This window comes from Coenobita brevimanus, chromosome 54, assembly GCF_032717465.1.
Source record: "Coenobita brevimanus isolate Jiangsu-jjx chromosome 54, ASM3271746v2, whole genome shotgun sequence".
Classification (NCBI taxonomy): Eukaryota; Metazoa; Arthropoda; class Malacostraca; order Decapoda; family Coenobitidae; genus Coenobita; species Coenobita brevimanus.
Genome location: NC_137007.1, coordinates 28,749,665 through 28,762,731, shown reverse-complemented (window position 1 = coordinate 28,762,731; position 13,067 = coordinate 28,749,665). Strand labels below are relative to the sequence as shown.

The 13,067-nt window shown below is 44.3% G+C and overlaps 1 protein-coding gene across 1 annotated transcript in view; it reads right to left on the bottom strand.

Annotated features, from left to right (window-relative positions):
• The window catches only part of LOC145400934 (protein zer-1 homolog), a 397,151-nt gene that overhangs the window by 98,070 nt on the left and 286,014 nt on the right, over window positions 1-13,067 (bottom strand). Inside the window, exon 10 of the mRNA XM_080273299.1 lies at window positions 9,829-9,983. Within this exon, the coding sequence (XP_080129425.1) occupies window positions 9,829-9,983 (155 nt within the window). The remainder of the gene's footprint in view (window positions 1-9,828; window positions 9,984-13,067) is intronic.

Below are 13,067 nucleotides of genomic sequence, written 5' to 3'. Positions count from 1 at the left end.
TGGTTTCCTGTGCACCAGGAAACCATTTACTACGCTGGGTGGTAACCATATAACCAAATTTTGGCGCCTGGTGGTTTAGTGGGTAATAATTGCGCTCCAATCTGATTGAGCCGGTGAAGGTTAATATCCAAGGGGTGGTTGGGGTTGATTGCTCATGTAATGCCATTCGGGGATGAGTGAAGCTGGTCACTCTCATCTTAAATGTCGGGACCAATTGCCTAGCCTCGGGCTCCTACTCTCCTCATGGGGCAATGTAGGATTGGATGATGGATGGATGGATAATAATAATCATCATCATCAAATAATAATAATCCATCCATCCATCATCCAATCCTATGTCGCCCCAAGAGGAGTGAAGGAACCCGGGGCTAGGCAAGTTGGTCCTGACATTGAAGATGAGAGTGACCAGCCTTGCTCTAACCCTGAGTGGCATTACATGAGCAATAAACCCCAAACACTCCTTGGATATAAACCTATGCAGGCTAAATCCGACTGGAGCACCTCAATTACTCACTAACCACCAGGTGCCATAATTTGGTTACATGGTTACCACCCAGCACAGTAAATGGTTTCCTGGTGTACAGGAAACCATTTGGGTTGTCATTCAGTGAAGAGTCACTAATAGGCAGACGGAAGGGGAAAGAAAGAAAGGAAGAAAGATAGAAGAGAGAGTGTATAGTCATCCATAGGCAGAAGAAAGAAGAAAGAATGAAGGAAAGACAGAAAAAGAATGAATGAAGAGAGGAAAGGGCAGACACCCAAAGTAGTGCTACATCTAGTGAGTGGATGGTGAGCACCCCCACCTACCACTTATAATAATAATAATAATAATATAAATAATAGTAACAATAATAATAAAAATAAAAATGGATGAGAGGGAGGGAAGGAGTGAAGAGGTATATGAGAGAGGAGGGTGTGAGCTGGGAACAAGGCAATGAAATGGCGGGGGACAGGGCAACATGGAGGTGATTTGTTTGTGGCTACCCCTTACGGGATTAAAGTGTCTGGCAGTAGACAGATAGATAGAATAAAAATACAGTACAATGGGATCGCACAGTACGCGAGTGGATGGGCAGTCCACGACATCGTGCATTGTGATTTCGTGTGCTGTGAATACATAATCTTATGGGAAAAATAACACATGTATGGGACCCCCCTCAAACCTTGAAATTGTTTAAACCTTAGAGACATAATAAAGGGAAAATTTTAAAGACAAATACTACAGATATAGCTAAAATAACAAAAAATTGGTCAGTCACCATAAAAACAGTACATGATAGGCCTGATGGACTTAAATAACAGGGATTATGAGGTGCAGCAACACACTTAGTGCCCCCACTGCACCAACACTTTACTCCTCATAACTAGACTCCTCTTGAGCACCTTCCCCACGAGCCTCTAACTCAGTCACTTTGGCCAAAAACTCCTCGAAGTCCAATGTTGACACAACTGGAATTGCATCCTCTTCTTCCTCTACAGGAACTGGATCAGACGATGTAGCTGGTCCCTCACTTTCACTTCCTTGAGGCCGCCATGTGTACCTTGTTATGAGCATCTGCTTCCTCATGTTAATTTCTTGCCTGTGCCTGTCTGTACAGAAGCAATTTCTTGCCTGCGCCTGTCTGTGTAGAAGCAATTACTTGCCTGTGCCTGTCTATGCAGAAGCAGAAGGTTTTGTCAATATTAATGAGAACCTCCTCCATACTTTGCTGACAGATTTCCTGTTCCTCCAGTTCTTCTTTGAGCTTATCCACTGCCACAAGGATCTTGCTTTACCTTGACATAGACAGTTCTATGCCACCTTCCATCACACTAGGCTCCTCTACTTGACTCTGCCTGGACTCGGGCTCAGTGTCAGCCTCATTTACATGATGCACCATTTCCTGAGGAGGCTGTTCCTTGGCAGCAGTGTGTGCCTCTCGTATGTCCACCAATGTTACATCCTTGAAACCTGGTACAGCTTGTGCTGCTGTCAGTGTGGCTGTCTCGGTCTTCACCAGTGGATGAATGACCGTCCCGTGGTTCATGCATAAGTGAAGCACCAGCAGTCGCCACGCATGGTTCACTGACGTCACGATGGGCACGTTGTGTGGGGGGTAGGGGTCGTGTAGTCTGGGAAAAAAGCAGTTTTGGGCCACTCCTTGCCTCTGCCCCGCGTATTGTGAGCTAAACTCGCACATTCAAAGTTTTATGGCTGTGATTTTGGTCACTTGTGTACTATGCAATTCGTGCACTGCAATCACGCGTACTGTGCAAGCCCACTGTACTGCAGAATTGGAAATTTTGCGTGATTAAATTTGGAAAACTTAATTTTTGAGTGCACATCAAATATCTACCAGGTCACAATTTTGACCACAAGCTCAGGATTTTTGAAGAGTTGAGGTCGAAGTTTGGGATTCAAAATGTGTTTAGGGTCGCTTGGTTTCTGTCCACCAACACAGTCTGGCTATGTAGAACCGAAAAATTACAGCAGCTGATCAAGATGTGAACACGAGTTGCCATAAATGATCATCTGACGAAAAGATCATGACCCTTACTTGTGCTGAATTGGCTATAAATAATAAACGCTCGAGTTACAATGGCTCTTTTTGCAGAGATTCAGATTTACATTATAAAAGTTAGGAACTGATTCAAGCTGTAGTCATATGGTACAGTATTTGTATTTACATCAAAATTTTGCCATTCAAAATTCATCCATCCATCCATCATCTTATCCTGTGTTGCCCCATGAGAAGCATGGGAGCCTGGGGCTTAGCAAATTGGTCCTGACATTTAAGATGAGAGTGACCAGCCTCACTCATCCCTGAGTGGCATAACTTGAACAATAAAACCCAACCACCCTTTGGATAGAAACCCGCACAGCCTCAATCCGACTGGAGCACCTTAACTGCCCACTATTAATTGTGTAAAATGTAAAAATTGAAATACAGGTATAACATCAGCTCCATCATTTATGGCATGTATTATGTCAAACACTCACATGGTCAAGTAAGCAGTCTCACATGGGTCAAGGATACAGGTGGTGATGCTCAGTCCCGATCTGGCCCTGCCAAAACAACGTGCGAATAGCAATGTCATTTATCGAACATTATACAGTAATCCCTCTAAGACCCAGACGCCAAAGTCCCGGACACCCCAAGTCCCAGATATTTTGAGCTCGGGTCTTTGGACACCAAAAATGGCCAAAAAACATAAAAATGCAAAAAAAAGCCAGCATGAGTTCATCCCTACTTAAAATTTGCCACACAGAGATGGAAAGCTGTTTTTTAGTGTGTAGTTCCTCCGACATCTCCTAGACTGCCCCTGCATCCTCCCCATTTCCCGTCTACCTACTCTCGTGACTGCACGCTTGTTGCTATGGCTGCCAACGTGCTTGCTTTTGTGGTGGTGCCCTACCTGCTGCAGGCCCTGCTGCTCCTCTGCTGCCTCTTACTCATGTGTGTGTGACAATGGTCCCGCCACCCGACAAGAGGAAATGAGTGGTTCAGACTCTGAAGAAGAAGATAGAGATATTGGAGATGGTGGACGTGGGACAGTCAACCTCCCACATCTTCCGTGAATTCAACCTGGCCCGCTATACCTTATTTGATCTCAAGAAATCCTCGGACAAACACACCCAGAACAAGGCAGACCGCATCGAAGACCAAACGCAACGTATAGAGGAAGGTTATGTATCCTCCCAGGTTTGCAGAAGCTAACTGCTCCTCGTTGATTTGGTATCATCAACAACGTGCTGCTGGTGTGCTGGTGCGTGGCACGGAGCTGAAGGCTGCAGCAAAGAAGTTCACAAGGTTACGTAACACTCCAGACTTCAAGGCATCCAAGGGTTGGCTCTTCACCTTCAAACTATGGCATGGCCTTATTAGCCGTAAGGCCCACGGCGAGACTTTGGATGCCAATGATGATGGAGTAGAAGAGTTTCAGCCGAAGGTGAAGGGCTTGATCGACAGGGAGGGCCTCACTCTTGGTCAAGTCTACAACGTTGACAAAACTGGTCTGTTCTATTGTTCGCTGCCCACGAACACCCTAGCAGAGGAGATGGAGAAGCGTGTACCTGGATGCAAGCTCTCCAAGTAGCAGATATCTGCTTTGTGTCATGCCAATGTTAACGGCATGCACCGGCTCAAGCCCGTTATTATTGGCCATGCAAAGCAGCCTCAGTGCCTTCATGGGGTGATGGATGTCCTTCCTGTTGTGTGGTACTATTCTGTGAAGGCTTGGTTCACAGCCAAGATCTTCAAAGACTGGTTTCACATGCACTTTGTCAAGGAGGTCATCCATTATCAGACGAAGACACTGGGAATCCATGCGACCAGGTAAAGGCTCTCCTTCTCTTGGACAATGCACCTGCACATCCATCCGACAAGGAGTTGGTGGTTGAGAATGGCTGCATTAGGTTCTTGTTCTCACCACCTAATACGACTGCTCTCATCCAACCAATGGCCAAGGAGTGATCGTGGCAACGATGAGGCTGTACCATCGGAAGTTCCTGGACGAGGTGATGGTTGTTCTCGAGGACGAGGAAGAGCGCAGGGAGGGACAGGAACATGCGGGGCCAGCAGACTTTGGAAAACCGTCGCTACAACCTCAAGTCAGCCACCTACAACTGGGCCAGAGCATGGAGGGAAGTCCCTGTCAAGACTCTGGAAAATGGTTGGTCTCGTCTCCTTCTCGGAGCCGATGTGGTACACGATTTTCTAGGTTTTGATATGGATTACTTCCATGCACATCTTCGTGTAGCTGGCAATGAGGTGGATGTAGACAAAGTGTGTCGGTGGTTGGATGACGATAAGGGTGATCCTGGGTATCAGATCATATCTGATATCGAGATCGCATCTTCTGTTGCAGGTACAGTACAAGTACGGTCACTACTCGTTATATGTTGAACCGGTATACGATAATTTGCTACAACGATAACAAAAAAGTTACACCCCACAATCCAATTTACATTGAATTTCCCACTATAACGATACTGCTTTGGAAAATTTTCGCACAAAGCACCAGGCGCATGCAAGGTGACCATCGCTCATATCAAGGAAGATGGCGGACCTGGCGTGTGGAGCACTGTTTTGGTTCAGTTGCGCAGTCCTGCCACCCCTTCAAAGCCCTGTCTTTTCCAGTCATTCATGTGTGTCCCCCTGCTATCATCACCTCTCAGCCAAGCATTGTACTACAGTATACATAGTGTAGCACCATGCCAACGTTACGCAAGTGTGATGATTATGTTGTTGCAACAATTTACTGTACGTGAGTAATGCTGCCTGTATTGGTGTGATAGTGTTTGTTTTAGTCTTGGAAATGACTTGGACCGACAATGGAAGTGATTAAGGTGGGTTGTCATTTTTGTTTCAGTCTTGAGTAGGTGACTCTGGGAAGATGAGCTGACGTAACCCCCCTTTTACAAAGTATTTCAATCTCCCGATTTACGATAAACTTGTTATACGTTAAGGTATGACCTGACGTAACCTCATCATATAACGAGTAGTGACTGTACCCAGCTTGAAGATTCCGACGAGGGCTGCGAGGATGATGCCACTACTCCAGCCATCACCAAGCTGAGCACACTCCGGGAGCACGTCAAGTTCATTCTTGACTACCTGGAACACCCAGACTGCAACAGGGAGATGGGGCCCCTGGGACTTGTGGAGGAAGTGCGCGCTTTTAGGTAGCGCATCATCAATCGTCAGAATTGCTGTTCCTTGGGTAAATCAACCACTGACACCCATTTCAGGCCTGTGACCCCCGCTGTGCCCAGCCCTGGCTCCACACCACTGCCTCACCAAGACCTGCCTTCTACCTCCGAGCCACAGCCCAGCATATCGGCCACAGTGGAGTCTTCACTGGACTTAAGTTTGCGGCTATCTTCAGAGTCATCTGCAGTGGGTACCCCATCACCACGTCCCAGCAACATGCCCCTGGGCCTCCTGCAACACCTACTCTCTGGCTCTGACAGTGAATGAACAGCAATAACTCGCCACTAGACCACACAGGAATTTACAGAGTTGTGCAGGGTTAACAACAGAATGTGCAGTATTAAGAAATTAGAATTCAGAGTGCAAAGGATTAAGTGCAGAATGAAACACTGGCATGCTGAAACTGGTGTGGTACAAGTAAGAAAAGAATGAGCAGTGTTAAAAAATTAGAATTCAGAATGCAAAGGATTAAGTGCAGAGTGAAACACTGGCGTGTTGCAACTGGTGTGACGCAAGTAAGAACAGAATATGCAGTGTTAAACAATTATAATTCACAGTGCAAAGGATTAAGTGCAGTGCAACACTGGATTATTGTACATGCTTCAAGTGCACCTTCACCAATGTCAGAGCCATAGAGGAGGCAGGTTAATCTTCGTGACGGCCAAGGACGTGTTGTATGTGCCCTGTACACTGCTAAATATTTTCCTTACTCACTTCTAATTTCTCATTCTCTGGTTCCTTTTCATTTATTTTATGGCTTCTGTCTCTTATTTGTGTGACTAGGGTTTTACATAGGTGCTACGCATGTCCGGTAGGGAATTATTTAGGTGGCTTTCAAAGTTAGGTTGGGTTGGGGTCTATAAGTACCTGTCCAGGGGCATCTTCCCACGTCCCGGACAAAAATAAGTCCCGGACGATGCTTTGGCTCTATTTCATTGGATCTTGGAGGGATTACTGTACTGTACATGGTAACACTAAAAATGAGTTAAATATAAACACTGAGTAAACGGTTGTGCAGGCACCACCTGTGTGCATACCACAACATTCTTTCTGAATGTCAGTATGGGTTCCATCAGGGGTGCTCCACTGGCAATCTTCTCACCTACCTTTCAGACTCCTGGTCATCCTCCTTTTGGGACTTTGGAGAAAGCTTTGCCATTGCACTTGACATTTCAAAGGCTTTTGATTGAGTCTGGTACAAACCTTAAATTTCCAAACTGCCCTCTTACGGTTTCTATCCTTACATCTGTGCCTTCATGTATGGCTTCCCTCTGGTCATTCTATAGCTGCTGCTGTAGACAGTCACCGTTCTTCTCCTCGATCTATCAACAGTGGTGTTCCTCAGGGCTCTGTCCTATCACCATCTCTCTTCCTTTTTATGTATCTAACACCTTCTATGCTGTGCATCTAACCCTGTCCACTCATATGCTGATGATTCTACCCTTCACCTTTCCATTCGGTTCCTGCAATGTCCATCTCGGTAATTACTTCAACAAACAAGGGATGAGGCTCTGGCAAACCTAATGTCTGACTTGGCTCGTATCTCTGACTGGGGTAAAAATGATCTTGTTTTAATGCATCAAAGACTCAGTTCTTACACTTATCAACCCGACCAAATCTTCCACAAGAGTACTCACTAATGTTTAATAATATCCAGCTCAATCCTGCATCATCCTTAAACATACTTGGGGTTTCATTCCCTCGGGATTTATCTTGGAAAGATCATATTAAATCTCCTGTAAAATCTGCTTCCAAGAGATTAGGTGTGCTAAGCTGACTCCATACCTTTTTCACCCCTGCACAGTTGTTGAATTTATACATGGGTTTTATTTGCCCTTGTGTAGAGTACAACTCTTATGTGTGGGATGGCTCCCCATATACAGTTCTTCTCAATAGGGTAGAGTCAAAAGCTAATCATCTCATTAACTCTCCTCCTCTTACTGGCTCCCTTCAATCTCTGTCTCTTCGCTGCACTGTTGTATCTTCATCTCTTTTCTATCGTTACTTCAATGGTTGCTGCTCCTCTGAACTGTCTGCTTCCATCCCTCCACCTCAATGATGGGCACGTAGCACCCATCTGGATAACAAACTCTCATCCCTTTTCTGCCCAACTCTCTAATGCAAGAGTTAGCCGTTACTCCCAGACCTTCATTTATGCAATAGGTCAACTCTGGAACTGTCTCCCTCTGTATGTATTTCCTGTTTCTTATGATATCTAGTCTTTCAAATGCAGTGTGTCCATACATCTCAAAATGAACGGATCTTGAATTTGGCTCTCTTTTGTACTGTTTCTGTTTTTTTCTTGGAAGAAGCAGTTTGCGGGCTCCTTGCCTTTAGTTCCTCCTTCCCTGCATTAAAAAAAAAGCGAGAAAAAAAAAGAAAAAAGTGCATACTGTACATCCTTTCTGTTAGACACTAAGACTCAGTCCTGATCTTGTTCCTGCCAAAACAACATATGAGTAGCTGCATCTTATTTCACACACTGTACTATTGACAGGCAATATAACACTGAAAACGTGTGCAATAAAGACATTGAGCAAACAGTTGTGCAGGTACACACTGCATTATCAGGCAATATAAATGAAGGTGTGTGTAATACTGTACAAGCATCGAGAGAACAGTTGAGTAAGTACCAGCTATGTGCATGCTGTGCATTTGGTCTTTTACAACAATATTTATTTATGTGCCACTGGATAAGAACCAGGATGAAAATAATCCTAAAGTTGTGGATAATGACTGCTTTCAAGAGGGGTATGAATAAAAAATATGCTTGGTGACAAGAGCCGAAACAAAAGAAGATAATGCACGATTAGTAAAAATTACGAGGCAGAGATGAAACCCCACGAACTGGTGGTTGGACTTTGATGAAAGTAGCAGCTGGGAGGTGCTGCTATGCTCCAGCTGATGTTCTCATTCCTATAATATTTTATAGTTCTCAACACTGCCACAACATGTTTCTTGATCATGTTGTTATGAACCTGAGAACTGCTGGTTGTTATTAACCCGAGAACTATGAGTTACATTCCAGAATGCCCAGTGTTTGACTGCTACTTGCCTCACTGAAGTTGAGCCATAAATCACAGTTTTCGCATTTTGTTCTGGCATGAATTGTGGTCAGCTGTTAAGTTTTCAGTCAAATGGGGGTATCTAATTTACCTTATCATACAATAACATACCCTCTTTCATCTCTTACCTCTAAAATCAGTTTCCAATAAAATGACAATGTTGATTTTTTCAGATTAGTGCCATGACGTGTCATGGCACTGTAACATTAGATATCCATAGCACCTAAACTATAATACTTTTTTCATTCATTCATTGCCAGACGCCATGTATCCCAAATGGGGTGGCCAAAGGCTTAGAGTTAACTGTTTTACAGGGAGGGGCACTAATCCTCCACCAACCCCACTTGACTCGTAGGGATGCCAACAGCATCTGGTGTTCCCAGGCGGTCACCCATCCAAGTACTAACCAGACCCAACACTGCTTAATGACCTAAAAATTCAGGAACATACTGTATACTTCATTACATTCTCTATCAATCTGCAAGATCAGAATTGGAACATTTGACCTTCAAAAATCAGTGCTTTTTTGTGCATCACAGAACCCTAATGACGCAGCTGACGGGCTAATAATCCAATTAGTGGGTAATTACGGCACTCCAACCGGACTGAGCTGGTGAAGGTTTATATCCAAGGGATGGTTGGGGTTATTGTTCACGTAATGCCACTCAGGGATGAGTAAGGCTGGTCACTCTCATCTTAAATGTCAGGACCAACTTGCCTAGCCCCAGGCTCTTATGCCCCTCATGGGGCAACATAGGATTGGATGATGGATGGATGGATGAACAAGTAATTGTTTCATTTGGTAATATACAGGATAGGAGATAGTGAAAACATGTTATAATTTCAATCAGACTGTTTTCATGTTCAAAGGAAGGAGTACGATGAGAAAATTAAGCAGAAAAAAAATTCACTTTTATTTGTTCTCGTTGTCACTAATCACTCTTGGCACCCACTTATGCTTTCTATATGAAGTACATTTAAGTTTGGATGATCAAATTCAAAGTTGGCGAGGTTTTTACAGTACCAAATGGTGTCTAAATTTGAGATTCTATTGAAATAACAATACTAACCTGTAATTAATATTTCGCTTGGATGCCAGATCCCATCGCTCTATGGCAGCCACCATCCGCTCCAGCACTTCTGACCTAGTGGGTCGATCAATGGTCCAAGCCTCTGCTCCCCCACTAGCAATGTGTGACAATACTCCTGCTGCATTGTAACTCACCTGTCATATACAATGAAACACAACTTATGATGTTGTACTATTCAGCATTCATCTTCTTATTTCATAAGTACAGTGCTGTATTTGTTTGTTTTACCTGTCATTTTATTTTATACATCTCTAATAAGAGGATAATGATTAAAATACAGTCAAACTCCCTTGACTGCTGGTTTTTGTTATTGCAGTTTAAAAGCTGCAATGATTGCAGCTGACCTACGAGAAAAATTGAGGAAAACTAAAACAAGCCACAGAAATACTGCATTCCCCCTTGAAATGAGAGATAAAACATGAAAAACTTTATAACCTCTTTGATAACTGTAAACATCATTTATCAATGCATTTAACAGTAATGTACACATATAAAACCTAAACTGTAGAAGTAATAGTAGTAGTAGCAGCTGTTCCCTAGGCAGTCTGGCCGAACAGCCCCGAATCCCTTAGGAAGGCCATGGCCGAGACCAGGCTTTCCCACAAAGCTCTCAAAGAGTGTAAGTTGTGTTGTTGGCGTAGGTGATTGTGTGCAATGCAGTCTTCCATAATGTGCTTAATAGTACGGGGTGCTGTGTCGCATCCTGTACAGGCATCAGTGACGGAGTCATCCAGCTTCTTCTGGTAGCTTAAGAGGGCTGGATGGTGCCCACATCTCAGCCTGGCCAGGTGGACCCTGTCCTCAAGAGGAAGATAGGATTCAGAAGGGTGGATGTCAGGAGGCCGTGCATGCAGCTGTGTGTTGTCTTTAAGTGACTGAATGGAGTGGCAAGTGATCTGAGTGTGGATATGCTTCTGGAAACTGGTCTGAGGTGGGCGAGGGGAGAGAGATGACAGTATTTGTGTATGGTATCGTGTGCTGGGTGTTGTTTTGATGTTCCTTGGTGTGGGTGGATGTGCTGCCATGTACTGTAGTGGATGTTGTGGGTTTGTGGAGGCTGCAGCAAGAAACTGGGTGCCTCTCATGTCTAGGTGATCCTTGACTTTGAGGACTTTGGTTTCTTGATGTAGGTGATCTGTGGGTGTAGTAGCTGTGCAGCCTGTGATTATTTTTAGGGTCTTGTTCTGTATGGTCTGTAGAGTGTTGTAGTGTGTTTTGGTCAGGTTAGAAGCCCAGGCAGGGCTTCCATAATTCATCACTGAACGTATGTATTGTTTGTATACTGTGGTGGTGGTTACTTTGTTCTGTACAAATGTTGTACGGGCAAGTGACCTCAAAGCATTGAGTCTCGGTGTTATTTTATTTTTAATGTTTGTGATGTGTTGTTTAAATGACACTGATGTATGTTACACCAAGGATTTTGGGTGGGGGTGTGTGTGGTAGAGGAGTGTTGTTTATGGTTAGGTGTGGGATGTGACTGTGTTCTGCTGTCCAGTTTGTGAGAAGAGTCACCGTAGATTTGGCTGGGGCTATTTTGAGCGTCTTTGTGGTGAACCATTCGTGTAGTGTGTTGAGGTAAGGTTGAATTATGTGTGCGGCTGTGTCTGCATTTTGGTGCATACATCACGGCTGGATTAAGCATGTGGGAGGCCCGGGGCCCGCTTGGAAGGGAGGCCCCCTTTCCAACTCCCCCAATGGCATACACCACAGACTGGTAACCTAAATCCTAATATATAAATAGGACACTTTTAGTTAGGAAATACTGAACGGGGACTATTCATCCTATCTATCTATCTATCTAGATAAATAATGCATAAACACGAAATGAAATGAACACAAGTTGCTCTGGTGGGAGGCCCCCTCTTGGTGAGTGGCCCAGGGCCCGGGCCCCTTGGGCCCCCCCCACTTAATCTGGCGGTGGCATACATGTAAGTGTTATCTCATCTGCATAGGAAGCTATGTGTATCTGTGGTGTGTGGGTACGTCGTGCATGTATAGATTAAAGAGTGTAGGGGACAAAACAGATCCTTGGGGGACGCCGTTTGTGAAGTTTCTGATGTTAGAAGACTGACCGGCAAATGTTATGTGTGCACATCTGCCTGCTAAGTAGTTTGCCAGCAATCTTTTGTGTTATTGTGCATGTTTGTGTTGAGTATTTTGTTTGTGAGGCTGTGGCGGGGGATGGCATCAAAAGCTTTGCTAATGTCTAGTGTGACTAGGAGTGTTCTGTGTGGTGGCCTAGCTGAATTCATGCCACTGAAAACTCTCTGTGTAAGGTCTATAAGAAGGGTGTTTGTGGAGTGTAGTGGCCTAAAGCCATGTTATGACTAGGCTAGGGGGATGTGAGGTGTGACTAGTTGTAGTATCAGTGGTTCAGTGACTTTATAGGGGGTGCAGAGGAGTGTGATGGGGTGATGTGAAGAGGGTAACGTGGGGTCTTTGTTGGGTTTAGGGATAGTGATGATATTGCCATGCTTCCAGATGTTGGGTACTGTATTATGTTGTGTGAGTAGCTGCAGTTTGATATGTTGGTGAGTGCTTGTATGCCTTGTGGTCCTAGGTGTTTAAGGTGAATGCTGCTTATGTTGTCTGGTCCACAGGCAGATGAGTGCTTGAGGTTGTTAATGATGTGCTTCGTCTGGTTGTAAATGAATGGTGTGTAGTCTGGGTCTGTGGGGAACTGTCTCTTACATCTGATGATACGTTGGTCTTCGGGATGGGGGGTTAGATATCTGACTTGTGAAAAGTGATTGATGAGAGTGTTTGCTTGTTGTTTGTTTGAGGGTATGGTGTCTGTTGTTGTGATGGCAGCGTGTGATTGTGTGATGTTGCTGTTGGAAAGTGTGATGCTGTTTAGTGTTTTGTAGAGTTTGCTGATGTTTGTTTTGTGGTCAATTGTTTGGAGGTAATTTTTCCAGTTTAGTGTTTGCTGTTCTGATATTTTACTGTTTATCTGAGTGTTGAGTTCTTGTGTTTGTTGTATGATGTCTAGTGTATGGGGTGTTGGGGAGTGTCGCAGTGTGTACCGTTGTCTGATGAGGCCTTGAATTTCTGGTGTGAAGTTAGGGTTGTCTCTTTCTGTTGCCTTTGTAACTGAAACAGAACAACATTTCGAAACACTAAACAGTACACCCATCACAAACATCAACACTGCTGTGCACACTTTCAATACAATCATACAAAATGCAGACAAAACCTAAACTGCTTTATTTTATCGT